General features: G+C 42.3%; 1 protein-coding gene across 1 annotated transcript in view; it reads left to right on the forward strand.

The window, feature by feature from the left end:
• DLGAP2 (DLG associated protein 2) overlaps positions 1–13,210 on the forward strand; it is a 265,272-nt gene that overhangs the window by 236,514 nt on the left and 15,548 nt on the right. The window contains exon 12 of the mRNA XM_066590331.1: positions 7,232–7,323. Within this exon, the coding sequence (XP_066446428.1) occupies positions 7,232–7,323 (92 nt within the window). The remainder of the gene's footprint in view (positions 1–7,231; positions 7,324–13,210) is intronic.

A 13,210-nucleotide genomic window follows, 5' to 3' on the forward strand; every position in this document is an offset into this window, starting at 1 on the left:
GCGAAGGGGAGTCACCAGGTGACCTTGACAGAAACATCTATGAAGATTCTCCATAGAACCCACTTGGTGCCATACAGACTGCACCAAATATTTCAGTCCACGTCGCCTTTGTGTTTTCGAGGATGCGCTGAAATAGGCACACAAGCCCATATCTGGTGGACATGTCCAGTGGTGGCTAGACTCTGGACGCAAGTCCATAGGCTTCTACGGAGGCTATTCATAGGTAACCTACAGAGATCACCAGCCACACTCTTACTGGGTGATCGTCAACCTGGGACCAGATATCGAGCCCACAAGTTAATCCAGGCGATCTGTATGGCCGCCAGAATACACATTGCCTCCAGATGGAAGCAGAGAGACCTTTTCTTCCAGGACGTGCTAGATAGAGTCTCACGTATCGTACTATACGAGAGAATGCACGCAGTAGGAACAGATGCTTTAGAAAAGTTCGGTGAAATTTGGGACCCCTGGATAAACATGGTAGAAATACCAGGTTTGAGACACATCCTCCAGTCGACATAAAAATAAGACCCATATGATGAATAGACGGGAGAAATACGAATGCACCTAATAAGGGAATGAGAGACGACCACAGTTGATCTTTGTTAAAAGTTTAATGTTTGAACCACGATATTTAGGACCTACAAATATTTTCTTATCTTTTTATTTTTATTTTCTTTTTGTTTGTTTGTTTTTTGTTGAAACAATATTTCTAGTGAAAACCGGAGATAGAGTCTAAGGAATAATATTGTTAGAATTAAATTGGATAAGAGAATAGTACACTCAATTTAGGAATAGGATTAATGTTGTTTGTTATGTTACACCCCCTGCGAGGGGAAATCCACTCTTGAATACTTAAAAAAAAAAAAGTTGTACTTTATATGTTTGACTCCTGAATAAAGTATTTTGAAACTAAATGTGGCCCTAGAAAGGACCGTTGAGGTTCTTGAAGGCTACACTCACTCCTAACACTCTCCCTGCCTAAGCACCACTTCTGTCCCTAATGCCGGGTGCAATGCTCTGCACTGCCGATTTTGAGAAAAAAAAAAAACCACTGCTAGCAGCAGCCTGCACACAGGTAGATGTGGCCCTAAGAAGGACCTTTGGGGTTCTTGAAGCCTACACTAACTCCTAACGCTCTCCATACAGCAGCTCAGGCACCAGCAGCACTGTCCCTCACTAACTCACAAGACATCTGAGGCGAGCCGCGGGAGGGGCCGGCTTTTATACTCGGGTGACATCTGATCGCCCCAGCCACTCACAGCAGGGGGGTGGTATAGGGCTTGAACGTCACAGGGGGAAGTTGTAATGCCTTCCCTGTCTTTCAATTGGCCAGAAAAGCGCGCTAACGTCTCAGAGAGGAAACTGAAAGTAACCAGAACACCGCGTGGTACTTGTTACGAGTAACTAGCATCCCGAACACCCTAATATTCGCACGAATATCAAGCTCGGACGAGTACGTTCGCTCATCTCTAATTACTACCTCAGCTGTGATGGGCAATGCAATGGGGTCCACAGGGAGTTGTAAATGCCTCTGTTTCCACTTCTAAAGAACCCCAGTCTGACTGGGGCATGCAGTGTGGGCCGAAGCCCACCTGCATTAAACATGACATTACTACCTCAGCTGTGATGGGCAATGCAATGGGATATATTTATGTACCGCGGGTGGGTTCCAGGGAGCCACCCATGCTGTGGGTCCACAGGGAGTTGTAAATGCATCTGTTTCCACTTCTAACGAACCCCAGTCTGATGGGGGCATGCAGTGTGGGCCGAAGCCCACCTGCATTAAACATGACATTACTACCTCAGCTGTGATGGGCAATGCAATGGGATATTTTTATGTACCGCTGGTGGGTTCCAGGGAGCCACCCATGCTGTGGGTGCACACGGAATTCCCATTGCGGAGTTGTACCTGCCTGTGACTATATATAAAAAAACGCGGTCTGACTGGGGCATGCAGACACCTTGACAGAATGAATAGTGTGTGGCACATAGGTTCCCCATTGCTATGCCCACGTGTGCAGCTCCAGATGGAGGTGGCACAGGATTGGATTTCTCATTGCTTCTGTACAGCATTGTGGGCTATCGCCCCGCCCCTTTTAAAGAGGGTCGCTGCCTAGCCGTGCCAACCCTCTGCAGTGTGTGCCTGCTTTTCCTGTGGCAGACGCACTTATAAATAGACATGAGGGTGGCGTGGCATGAGGGCAGCTGAAGGCTGGGCAGGGACAGTTTGGTGTGCGCTGTGGACACTGGGTCGTGGCGGGGGGGGATTAGGCAGCATGTAACCCAGGAGAAGTGACAGCGGAGTGTCATGCAGGCAGTGATTGTGCTTTGTTGGAGGTAGTGTGGTGCTTAGCTAAGGTATGCATTGCTAATGAGGGCTTTTCAGAAGTAAACGTTGTTGGGAGGGGGGGGGCACTCTTGCCGGTATTGTGGCTTAATAGTGGGACCTGGGAACTTGAGATGCAGCCCAACATGTAGCCCCTCGCCTGCCCTATCCGTTGCTGTGTCGTTCCCATCACTTTCTTGAATTGCCCCGATTTTCACAAATGAAAACCTTAGCGAGCATCGGCGATATACAAAAATGCTCGGGTCGCCCATTGACTTCATTGGGGTTCGTTACTCGAAACGAACCCTCGAGCATCGCGAAAAATTTGTCTCGAGTAACGAGCACCCGAACATTTTGGTGCTCGCTCATCTCTATTCATCATGTTTTTTCAGAACAGACCACTCTGTGGCTTTATTTATATGCTTTTGAGTATATTGGAGCCGACTTTTCTTGTACCTCTAGGTCAGTAGAACTGTACGTTTTGGGCATAAAGACCTTCAGTGTTTAGTGTGAAAATGAAAACTTCAGTGCCTGCTGTCACCAATTTTAGCTGCAGGTCTTTTGTGGTCACTCAAGGGTTTTTGGCCACCTGTCTCCTCAGGAATCTGGTAGCAGCTAGTAGTAGATTCCTCTTTTTGGCATGTCCAAGTAGTGTAGCCAGTGTTGTTTTAACTTGCGCACTATGTTTCCAACCATACTTCTAGGAACATTCAGTACCTTTGCCATTGTTATGTATCCTTTTTCTTTTTGTTTGTGCAAGGCAATGACTCTAATCTTCTTGGACTATTCTTTTGACCATATTTACACAACAAAACCCTAGCCAATCCAGGTATTTGATATGTTTTATCTAAAGCACACCTGATACAACTAATTAAGTCCTTGATTAATTGCATCAGATGTGCTTGAAATAACACCTGATTTGCAAATGTGTGTTCTTGTGACCAATTCTATTCAGGGTCTGCAAATTTCTAAGAATGCAGAAGTCATTAAATGTGATATTTCGTGTTCAATTTGAGAAGGAAATCATTTGTAATATTAGTTGTGTTGAGCTATTTAAATTGTTCTAGTTTTATTGTGTTTTTTTGCAAACCGCTGAAAGTTTGTAAATTTGGCAAATAAACCTAATTTGCTGTGGGGATTGCATAATTTTGATTACAACTGTAAACGGATGGATGGATACTATACATAATAGAGAACTGCTGAAGTATATTAAGTAGTACATGAACAGCAAATACTATGAAAGTTTTATTGTATTCTGATCTTTCTGATTTTGCTATTCCTGTGCTGGCTGCTCTAACATAACATGCCAAGCTTGCTTTGACTCAGGGTAATGAGCACCAGATAGTGAGTAGTGCATTTGCCTGTCATGCCTGTGGTTGAAAATGTATATGAAGCTATTAAGAGACATAATTACACATCCAGTAGAACGGCTTCATCAATCTATTTCATGGTTCCTACACATTCCTATTTAGCAGGATTTATTCAAACTTGGTTGTTAATGGCTGATTTGTTTTAAGTTTCTTTAAAGTTCTATGGACCCGTTTTAAACAGTTGCTGTTGTTCAGATCCAAACTATTTCGTGAATGATTAACTACCCTATGTAAGTTAACAGCAATTATGACCAATAAAAATATTGTTGATATTTACCAAACGTTCATGAATAAGTGGATGAATTTGAGCAATTTCCAATACAGAATGAACATGTTTAGTTATTTAACAATAGTGCTCATTGATTTACCACTTATTGGTGTGTTATGCACTTGTCTCCTCAGAGGCCCCTCATAAGGGGAAGGTAGTGTTAGGTACCTGTATCCCCAGAGACCCTCATATGGGGGAGGTAGTGTTAGGTACCTGTCTTCTCAGAGACCCCTCATAAGGGGGAGGTAGTGTTAGGTACCTGTTTTCCCAGCGGCCCCTCTATGAGGTGGAGGTAGTGTTATGCACCTGTATCCCCAGAGACAGGTGCAGTACCCCTGCCTTTAGGGGAGAGGTACTGTTAGGGTTGTGCTGGGTGGGATCTGTTGTACCACAGTGTTTCTAGCAGCACAGCTTCACAGGTGTGGTTGATTGAGCTGGCTGGGTGTGTGTCTCCAGTCAGCCAATCTCACAGGACTGTTGCTTATATATACCAGCTCCTTTGTCAGGGTCTGCTGGTTTTCCTCCTGCAGTGTGAGCAGTTTTGTGTTCCTGCTAGTCTGTGCAGGCCTCAGTGTGAACTGTGTTGTGTTCCTTCATGTTTGTGCAGTCTCCTATATCTTCTGTGCATGTGACTGGCCATGAGTTGTCTGTGCAGTGCTCACTATCTTCAGTGTGAGCAGTGGCATGCTCCTGTGTGTCTGTGCGGCTCTTGGTGCATTTGGTGTGAACGGCCTTACTATGGCTCATTTATCATCTAGGGCTAGTTAGGTCCCAAGGTACCAGCGCAGAGTCGCTCTTATTGGAGTGATCGCCCTGCTTGCAGGCAGGTATCCTGGAGTTAGTTGTCTTGTTAGAGTAGGGAATGGGAGACAACAAAGAGCCTTGCAGTTGGGTTCGTGGCTTAAGTGACTTGGCCAATCCACAAACTAATTCCTCCTACTTATTATAGCAATTCCGTCTGTCTGTTTGTGCGGGTATGCTTGGTGAGTGTTTGAGCGTTTGTTAGTCAGTGTTTTATGTATGCTGCTCAGTTATATTCACTGTTTCCAAGTTCCAGTTCGCAGTTCTGCAGTCCACATATCGGTAAGGCTCTGCTGAGTGTTCATGTCCCAGTTTCACATTACAGAATATACATGTACATGGATAAGGAGATATTTGTCCATGTCCATTTGCCCCTTTGTTCATGCCCCTGTTTCCCCCGTTTTTCATATCCTTGTTTGTATTTTATAGTATATGTCTGCCAGTATTTCTAACATTGGTGCTTATTTCATGTAAAGAATGCTAAAAAATTAGTTGGTAGTAAGTATTTAAATGACAAGTATATCCAGAAACTACAATTGTTTTTCTATACATGTAGGAGACACAAAATTACTGTATACCAACCAAAGGAGATGTTCAAGGAGGCAGAGTACAAATATATTGTTTACATTAAAAAAGAGGGTTTTTATAACTTCTTCTCTATGAGAGAATAATTGAGTGGTATGGAGCTTGAACTTATTTCTTTACAAGATCTCTGTTTGCTGCGAGTGAATGGGAACATTTTTGTTTACATCCGGAATCCAATAGCCATGTTCAAACCTGATAATTTGAAAAAGCTGAAAAGTGTTGAGGGAATTCTTTGTGAATTCAATATATCACCAGCACAAGTCTCATTCTTCCCCCAACAGGAGGCCACAGTGTATCAGTGTAAATGAAATGTATCAATCTAGACTCTGAAATACAACTATTTATGTCACAGAGCATTGTTTGAATACAATTGTGTCAATAGTGGTGTTGTAATGTGCCCAACAGCCTTCCACATGGACCAGAGAGGTAGTAGCTAGACTGTCCATCACCCGGGGCAAGGAATGTGTTTAGCGCCTCTTCCCCCATAAACTTCACTTCCATATGCAGGGCCACTCCCCTTCTCCGCTCACCAGACATGATAGCTGTGAATTCAAAATGGCTGCAGCTCCGATTTTATAAGCGCTACCAACATAGAACCCTGGCTTTTCAAATCATACCAAAAAGCATGTTGGTAGCCTTGATGGAACCTGAGCTACAGCTGAGTGAATTATAACAAGTTCAGTTTGTCCAAAACTGTAACTTTCTTTTCCTGAAATACCAGATCTGTGTTCAGGTAAACTGTTAAATTGCTAGGCTGGCTCCCCCTCCCTCTCAGACTCATTTGCACCAGGGGCACCTGCCTCGCCTTTATTTCACATATTTTGACTTTTCTTCAGTTCCCACAGAGAACTAAAACATGTGATCATTTGACCACTTATACAATATACTGCAAGACATCAGTATTGCAGAACAATGTACTGTTACAGGAAATTGTATTAGCTCTACCTTTATTCAGTGTTGACCACAGCATTCAAAGGGTTAATGGACAGGATCGGCGTTATTCCTAATCCCAACTGTCTTGCCCAGGTTTCAGCTATCTTTTACAGTCGACACCTGCAAATAATTGAGTGGGCTCGGAGTGAAAAATGCAAGATGATAGGATTTTTAAATACAAATAGCGATGGTTTGGAAAACTAAAAAAAATCACCAAAAAATGTAAAAAAGGTATTTTTAACATAAAGTCTTGATTTAAGCAATAGATCATTTTCTGATTACACATTCTCTTTGAGACTGCAGAGTTAGGTGCATACAAGCCAGCTAAGGAGGGTTTGGTGCACATTTAACTTTTGTTGTCATGTATTTTCCTGACATAAAAAAATAATAAAGAAACACCTTAAAAAATTTTTTGTAGAAACTAAAAAAACAAAAAAAAAGGATAAATATACTCTAATAAAAATCTGTTCCTCTCGAAAAGGTCTGCAGTGGGTAACCTGGATCTTTGAACCAGGCTTTATGTGTTTGCACCCTTCTCAACAAGAGTCACATCAGAGCTTTCTTTAAAGGTAGTGACAACAGTGTCCATCCCCTCTCCAGCATTCCCAACAAGTCCTTCCTCACGCTCCTTATGAGCTTCCCCAATAGTTACAGCAAGGCTTCCCCCTGGCACCTGTATATAGTGTTTACTAATCGGAGCCAGTTCAACATTTATAGACTCAGCTTACTCACTTCACTTTACAGAACATGTCATACTGCCAATTGTATATACTTTATTTCATAATGTCCCAGGGATTATCAGGATAGTGTTGTAGCCATGCATTCAACGAGCCTCAATAGATTTTTCCCTTAACATCGTCAGTTTGTGTTTTCTCCCCTAGGTTTCTGCTGCTGCCTCGTATGCCTTATTGTTAACATGCAGCTAATATAGTGATTTTATGTCAGTTCTAGGGAAAATCCGGAGTGCAGTAGGAAGCGCACAGTTGCTCATGTCCCAAAAGTTTCAGCAGTTTTATTGGCTTTGTCAGCAAAATTTGGTAAGTGAATATTCCAATATTTTCTATTGCTTTATTTCTATGTTGACGGTTTCACTTCTGCCTGTGGATTGTCTCCAATGTTTGGTCATTCTATAATTTTGCTAAATGGTAAATCTATATTCTACTATGTACAGTATGTTAATAGATTTCATGCTCAGGCTACAAGTAATGAAATGTGCTGTCACAGATCAGACAGTCGTGGTTTATTGATATGTTCTCTGAAGACCTATAAAAAGTCAAGTGAGCAAACTAGTAACATGACACATTGATTGAAGCCAACTATAAGAATAGGTGTGTGGCACTCAGGAACTAGTATCTTACTCCATGTGGTATTATGATAAAATTCAAACCATTTATTGTGTCTCAATGGTATCCATCAGATATGCGACATTTTGACCTATGCGGTCTTTGTCAAGCATGTCCACTCTGAAGGTGTCCGAGGGCCGACCAATACGCTACACACGGTGTCACACGGAAGTAAAGGCCCATTTAGGCACAACGATTATCGCTCAAAATTTGCTCAAAAGCCGTCTTTTGAGTGATAATCGTTTCGTGTAAATGTGCCCATCTTTCACTTTTCTGATGAATGACGAATTTCAGTTCGGCATGAAATCCATCGTTCGGCAGAATAGCTGATAAGATGGACCGCCCGCTGGTTCTGCCCGGGGATCGCTGATTACATTGTCTCAGCTGTCAGCCCCATGACATAACAAAGGGAATTTATTCAGAGAGCAGCAGGTGGTCTGTTCCCTGAATAGAGCTCCCGGCGGGTCACACGCTACTAATTGGTACAAAAAGCATTAGAACTAAGTAATAGTATATGCAAAATGATCGCTCAAAAGCCATCTTTTGAGTGATCATCTTTGAGTGTAAAAGGGCCTTTACTCTGCATACTAGCTGGTGGTCATAATAATGTGACTTGACTCTGTAGTTGTACTTGAGATTAACCTCTGGGAAAGCATTACTGTGCAGTGCTGTCCATTTTTATCACAAGCACCCTGCAACACATGGAGACAATCTGTACTTACTGTAGGATATTGTACATTAGTTATTTATTAATCATTGGTAGAGAACCGAAAATTTTGTGAAGCTGAATATTGTAAATTCTATTATGAGAACCTTTCATACTGCAGTTTGGTATATTGGTTATCTCATGAGTTTTGTGCTTGGGAGAATAAGCAACTTTAGAATTGCCGGTAAATCGATAGTGAAGGTTCATTTTAGAATTTCGATAAAATCTTTTTGGAACTAAAATAGAAAATTATATTACTTCTCAACATATGTATTGAATCAGGGGCGTACCTAAAGGCTAAGGGGCTCGGGTGCAAAAGTTCAGCTGCCCCCCCCCCCCTCCATCTGTACCCGTACCTATACCTAAACCGTGCTAATTTACAAACATGATCTAGCCCCTTGGTGTAAGCCTTATCATCAGGACTCCTTTCCTTGACTATGTAAAAACCTGTTGGTAATGTCTTAGGCTGCTTTCACGCGGCCGCAAAAATTGCGCGAGATTTGTGCGTTGCAAGACGTACAAATCGCACATGAACATGACCCCATTGTTTTGAATGCGATCATACACAGGAGCGATGTTTTTTTTTTTCTCTGCATCACACGAGAATATGATGATGTGTTGTGAGCTGGTTTTAACACAACAACCAGTCACATCCATGTGCACAGCACACGTTGGCGAGTGTGATATGGGGCATAGTTTCACGGCCCAATATCAGACTCACTCATGTGAAATTAGCCTAAGGCCGGCTAAACATGACTGGATTTGCATTGCGGAATATGGAGCGGGCATCCGTCTACGGATTCCGCAGCATGTACCGCCCATAGCATGCTTTGGAAAAGCGTTTTTTCCTCTACACGAAAGCAATTGCGGTTTTCCGCTCACGGAGGAAAAATCACGGCATGCTCTATTTTAGTGCAGATTCTGCCCGGACCGCCTCCATTGAACTCAATGTAAGCCGTGCGACCCGCTGCTCTGACATTGCGCAAAAGTCCCAGGCACCTGTGTCATCTCCTAGCAACGGCGCTGGAAAGTCAGTGATTAAAAGAAAAAAAAATTGTACTGCGCGGGACTGACAGCTCGCCTTGTGGACCATCCGCAGTACAGGAAAAAGAAAAAAAATTACAGCTACGCGCGGATGCCAGCGGGGCACAGGGTTGGATTCCACCGCGGGCTCACACATGCACGATCCGAACCAGTTGTATACAGCCAGCCTAAGACTGTGTTCATGGATTTTGTTGCATTTTTGAACCATAATTAAAATCACATCCAAAAGCTGCATGCACTATTATAAACCGCGCGTGGATTCAAACAATACATGCGGTTTTTAAACTGTATGCAGGTTTCTGATGCGTATTTCAGTTGTGTGTAAAGTGTTCAAATATACAGTATATACCCAGGTTATACCAGCTGTACATATATAATTATATACAGGAGAGGTATAACTTATACTAGCTGTACATATATAATTATATACAGTATATACCCAGGTTATACCAGCTGTACATATATAATTATATACAGTATATACCCAGGTTATACCAGCTGTATATATATAATTATATACAGTATATACCCAGGTTATACCAGCTGTACATATATAATTATATACAGGAGATGTATAACTTATACTAGCTGTACATATATAATTATATACAGGAGATCTCCAGGTTACACCAGCATGCTCCATATCACTATATACAGGATGTATATCCCCCTGTATATAGTGGTATGTCCCATGCTGGTGTAACCTGTGTATCTCCTGTATATAATTATATATATACAGCTGGTATAACTTATACCAGCTGCACATATATAATTATATACAGGAGATACCCAGGTTACATCAGCATGGTCTATATCACTATATACAGGATGTATAACTTATACCAGCTGCACATATATAATTATATACAGGAGATACACAGGTTACACCAGCATGGTACATATCACTATATACAGGATGTATAACTTATACCAGCCGCACATATATAATTATATACAGGAGATACACAGGTTACACCAGCATGATACATATCACTATATACAGGATGTATATCCCCCTGTATCCCTGTATATAGTGGTATGTCCCATGCTGGTGTAACCTGTGTATCTCCTGTATATAATTATATATATACAGCTGGTATAACTTATACCAGCTACACATATATAATTGCATTCCTTCTCTACTCACCTCTGCAGCCGTCTCTGGGCAGCCTGAAATGGAAAGTCCCCCGTCCTTTGATCACATGACCAGAGCATGGTCATGTGATCTGCAGCCACAGGTCCTACTGCAGTCTCTTGTACTGGCTCTGCATGGATCGGTCCTCAGGTAAGTAGAGCCGCACTAGCCCATCCCCATGGTAATCGCTGGTCGGCAGAGACTGATAGACTGCAGCTGTGACCACTCACAGCTACAGCCTATCAGTGGGAGGGCCGCGCCGTAGGAGTCTGCAGCCTGTAATTGGCTGCCGACTCCATGTGTAACAGCCCTCCCCTCTGCTCTTGCCGACCTGCCGCGCTGCCTACCGTCTCTCTCCTCTCCCTCCTCCCCTCTCCCTTCTCAGCCATCATGCGGCTGACAGCGTCGGTCCCCTGGGCCCCCTCAGCTCAAGGGCCAGGTCGCCGTTGCGACCCCTGCTTCCCCTCACCGTACGCCAGTGTATTGAATCTTTTCCTCTACTACTGACCTTCAGCTTTTCCCACTGCTCTATATTTCTACAAGTGTGTGGTGATGTCTTGTCAATAGTAACAACATATCACCAGAACGCGGTTGATCATTTCTTCCATGCTTGCAGAATAGAGAGCAGCATACATTGTTCAAAATCTTGTGGTTTATTATTGTACCTTTACTGTTTACACATTTTGTGCTGCACCTGTTGGCACCATAAAAATTAGGGCTCCTTATTCAGATGGATGAAACACTTGTTATGTAGCTGAGTAGTCCGTTTTCCTGTCCTACATAATCTGACTTTTTAACACACGTTGGTGTCCAGAAGAACATCCACATTGTAATGTCACTCAATAGTTTGAAAGAGAAGACAGTCCATAAATCGATAATGCTGAAGTGCTGCAAATGTCAGAATAGATTTGGCATCCATCTGACTGTGTTAAAAGCTTCCTTACTATCTGAGCAGTGAGGTTGGTTAAATGAAGTTTCTAAAATAGTTATATTTTTGCAATAGGGGAACGCTTGCATATTTTCAAATTTTAGATCTTTTTTTTCTCCATATGAAAAGTAAAAGGGCCAGATCAGAAGCCGGGGAACATAACGGGAGGCCCACATGACTAGGCTTGGAGGGAAGGGACAGGTTGTGATAGGCTTAACTGGAGAATGGGGGAAGAGCTTAATGAGGGAGAAACAGGACTCCAAGTAGGCAGGGACAGTGTAGGAGAGGACCGCCTGTGAAGTTCCACACTCCTTCCACTCTTTTCCTTTCTTGTGCATTACCGGGGTAAGGATTATATCAGGTGGGTTCTTAAAATGCTTGTATTCAGTTCTATTACTTTGCCCCTGGCAAATGGTGTCATGGCAGCTATGTGGCGGGTGGACGGGTCCTTGGAGTTGGTCGTAGATTGGTGGAAGGGAATTTCATATGGTGTATGCTTCCCTTAATTCATGGAGCATGTGAGTGGTCTGGCTCATCTGGGACTTGCATGGGGTTGAGTCCTAAATAGTCTGTTTAACTAAGGCAGCCATTTGGTAGCTAGTGATGCCCTTGAGCCAAGGCAGGTGTCAGCTGGACGTAACTATAGGTTCTTGTTAAAATACCTTATTGGGGTGTCAGACTTTGCAGACTTTGGACTGTGTCGCCACATGAAACTTATTTTTTTTAAAGTATTTACAGTGTACAAGTGGTAAAATATAATAAAAGCCATATAAATGTGTAGCCATAATTGTAATGAATAAAGTTAACATAATAATTATACCACACTGTTAGCGTCATAAAAATAGATCACAAAAAACAGTGGTGCATTTGCTTTTTTCCATTGCTCCGCAGCAAAAAAATGTTTTAAAGTTATTGAATAAATTACATGTAAGGCGATTGAGTTCTGCGCCAAATATATATACATGAGACATAAATTGAAAATCTGCAATACACTTTTTCGCAATTTTAACGTGAGTGTTCAGGAGTTCAAGATTCCATGATGTGTTTTCATTTAAAAAGCTGTTTAAGCACTGGTAGGACTCAAACAAGAAGGCTGAGTCTTACTTTCAGCGCCCACAGGCAGGTAGTGACAGCTTTCTATGTTTAAAAACTCATGTTAAAACAGCAGTCACTCTGTGTGTGTGGGGGGGGGGGAGCAGGAATCACTGACATTCTCTATGAGCCTTGGCAGCATTAAACAGCTTTTTGCATAAAAGTACCAAATTAAAGGAGTTGTCCGGTTACCAGACAACATTTGCCCAATAGCGCCTACTGTCATGGGGAGAGAGGGGGAGGACCTGATCAATCCCGCCTCTATCACCATTTTCTCGTGGATCAAACAAAACCTCAAATCACCGGTTCCAGTCAAAAGCCTCCAGCACCCTACAATACCCAACTTTTGTTTTCCAGGTAAGCTAGAAACCGGATTAGGAATTATTAACAAAATCTTCAGAGTTATGGTTCATTTTAAAACAGATAAGATTTGACTAATAAATTGCAGATTTATTTTAGAATAGACTAGCAGTGCAAAATATATATATATATATATATATATATATATATATATATATATATAATATAGAGATGTTACAGTGGAGATAAGGTTTACAGACATACACAACAGACAGTACTTAAAATAAGGAGGAAAAAAAAGAAAGATACGACATTTGGGATGTTCGGCCCAAGGTTCTGATTGTGCGGAGTCAATGGAAATAAACGTGAAAGTCCT

Source organism: Eleutherodactylus coqui, chromosome 1 (genome assembly GCF_035609145.1).
Source record: "Eleutherodactylus coqui strain aEleCoq1 chromosome 1, aEleCoq1.hap1, whole genome shotgun sequence".
NCBI lineage: Eukaryota > Metazoa > Chordata > Amphibia > Anura > Eleutherodactylidae > Eleutherodactylus > Eleutherodactylus coqui.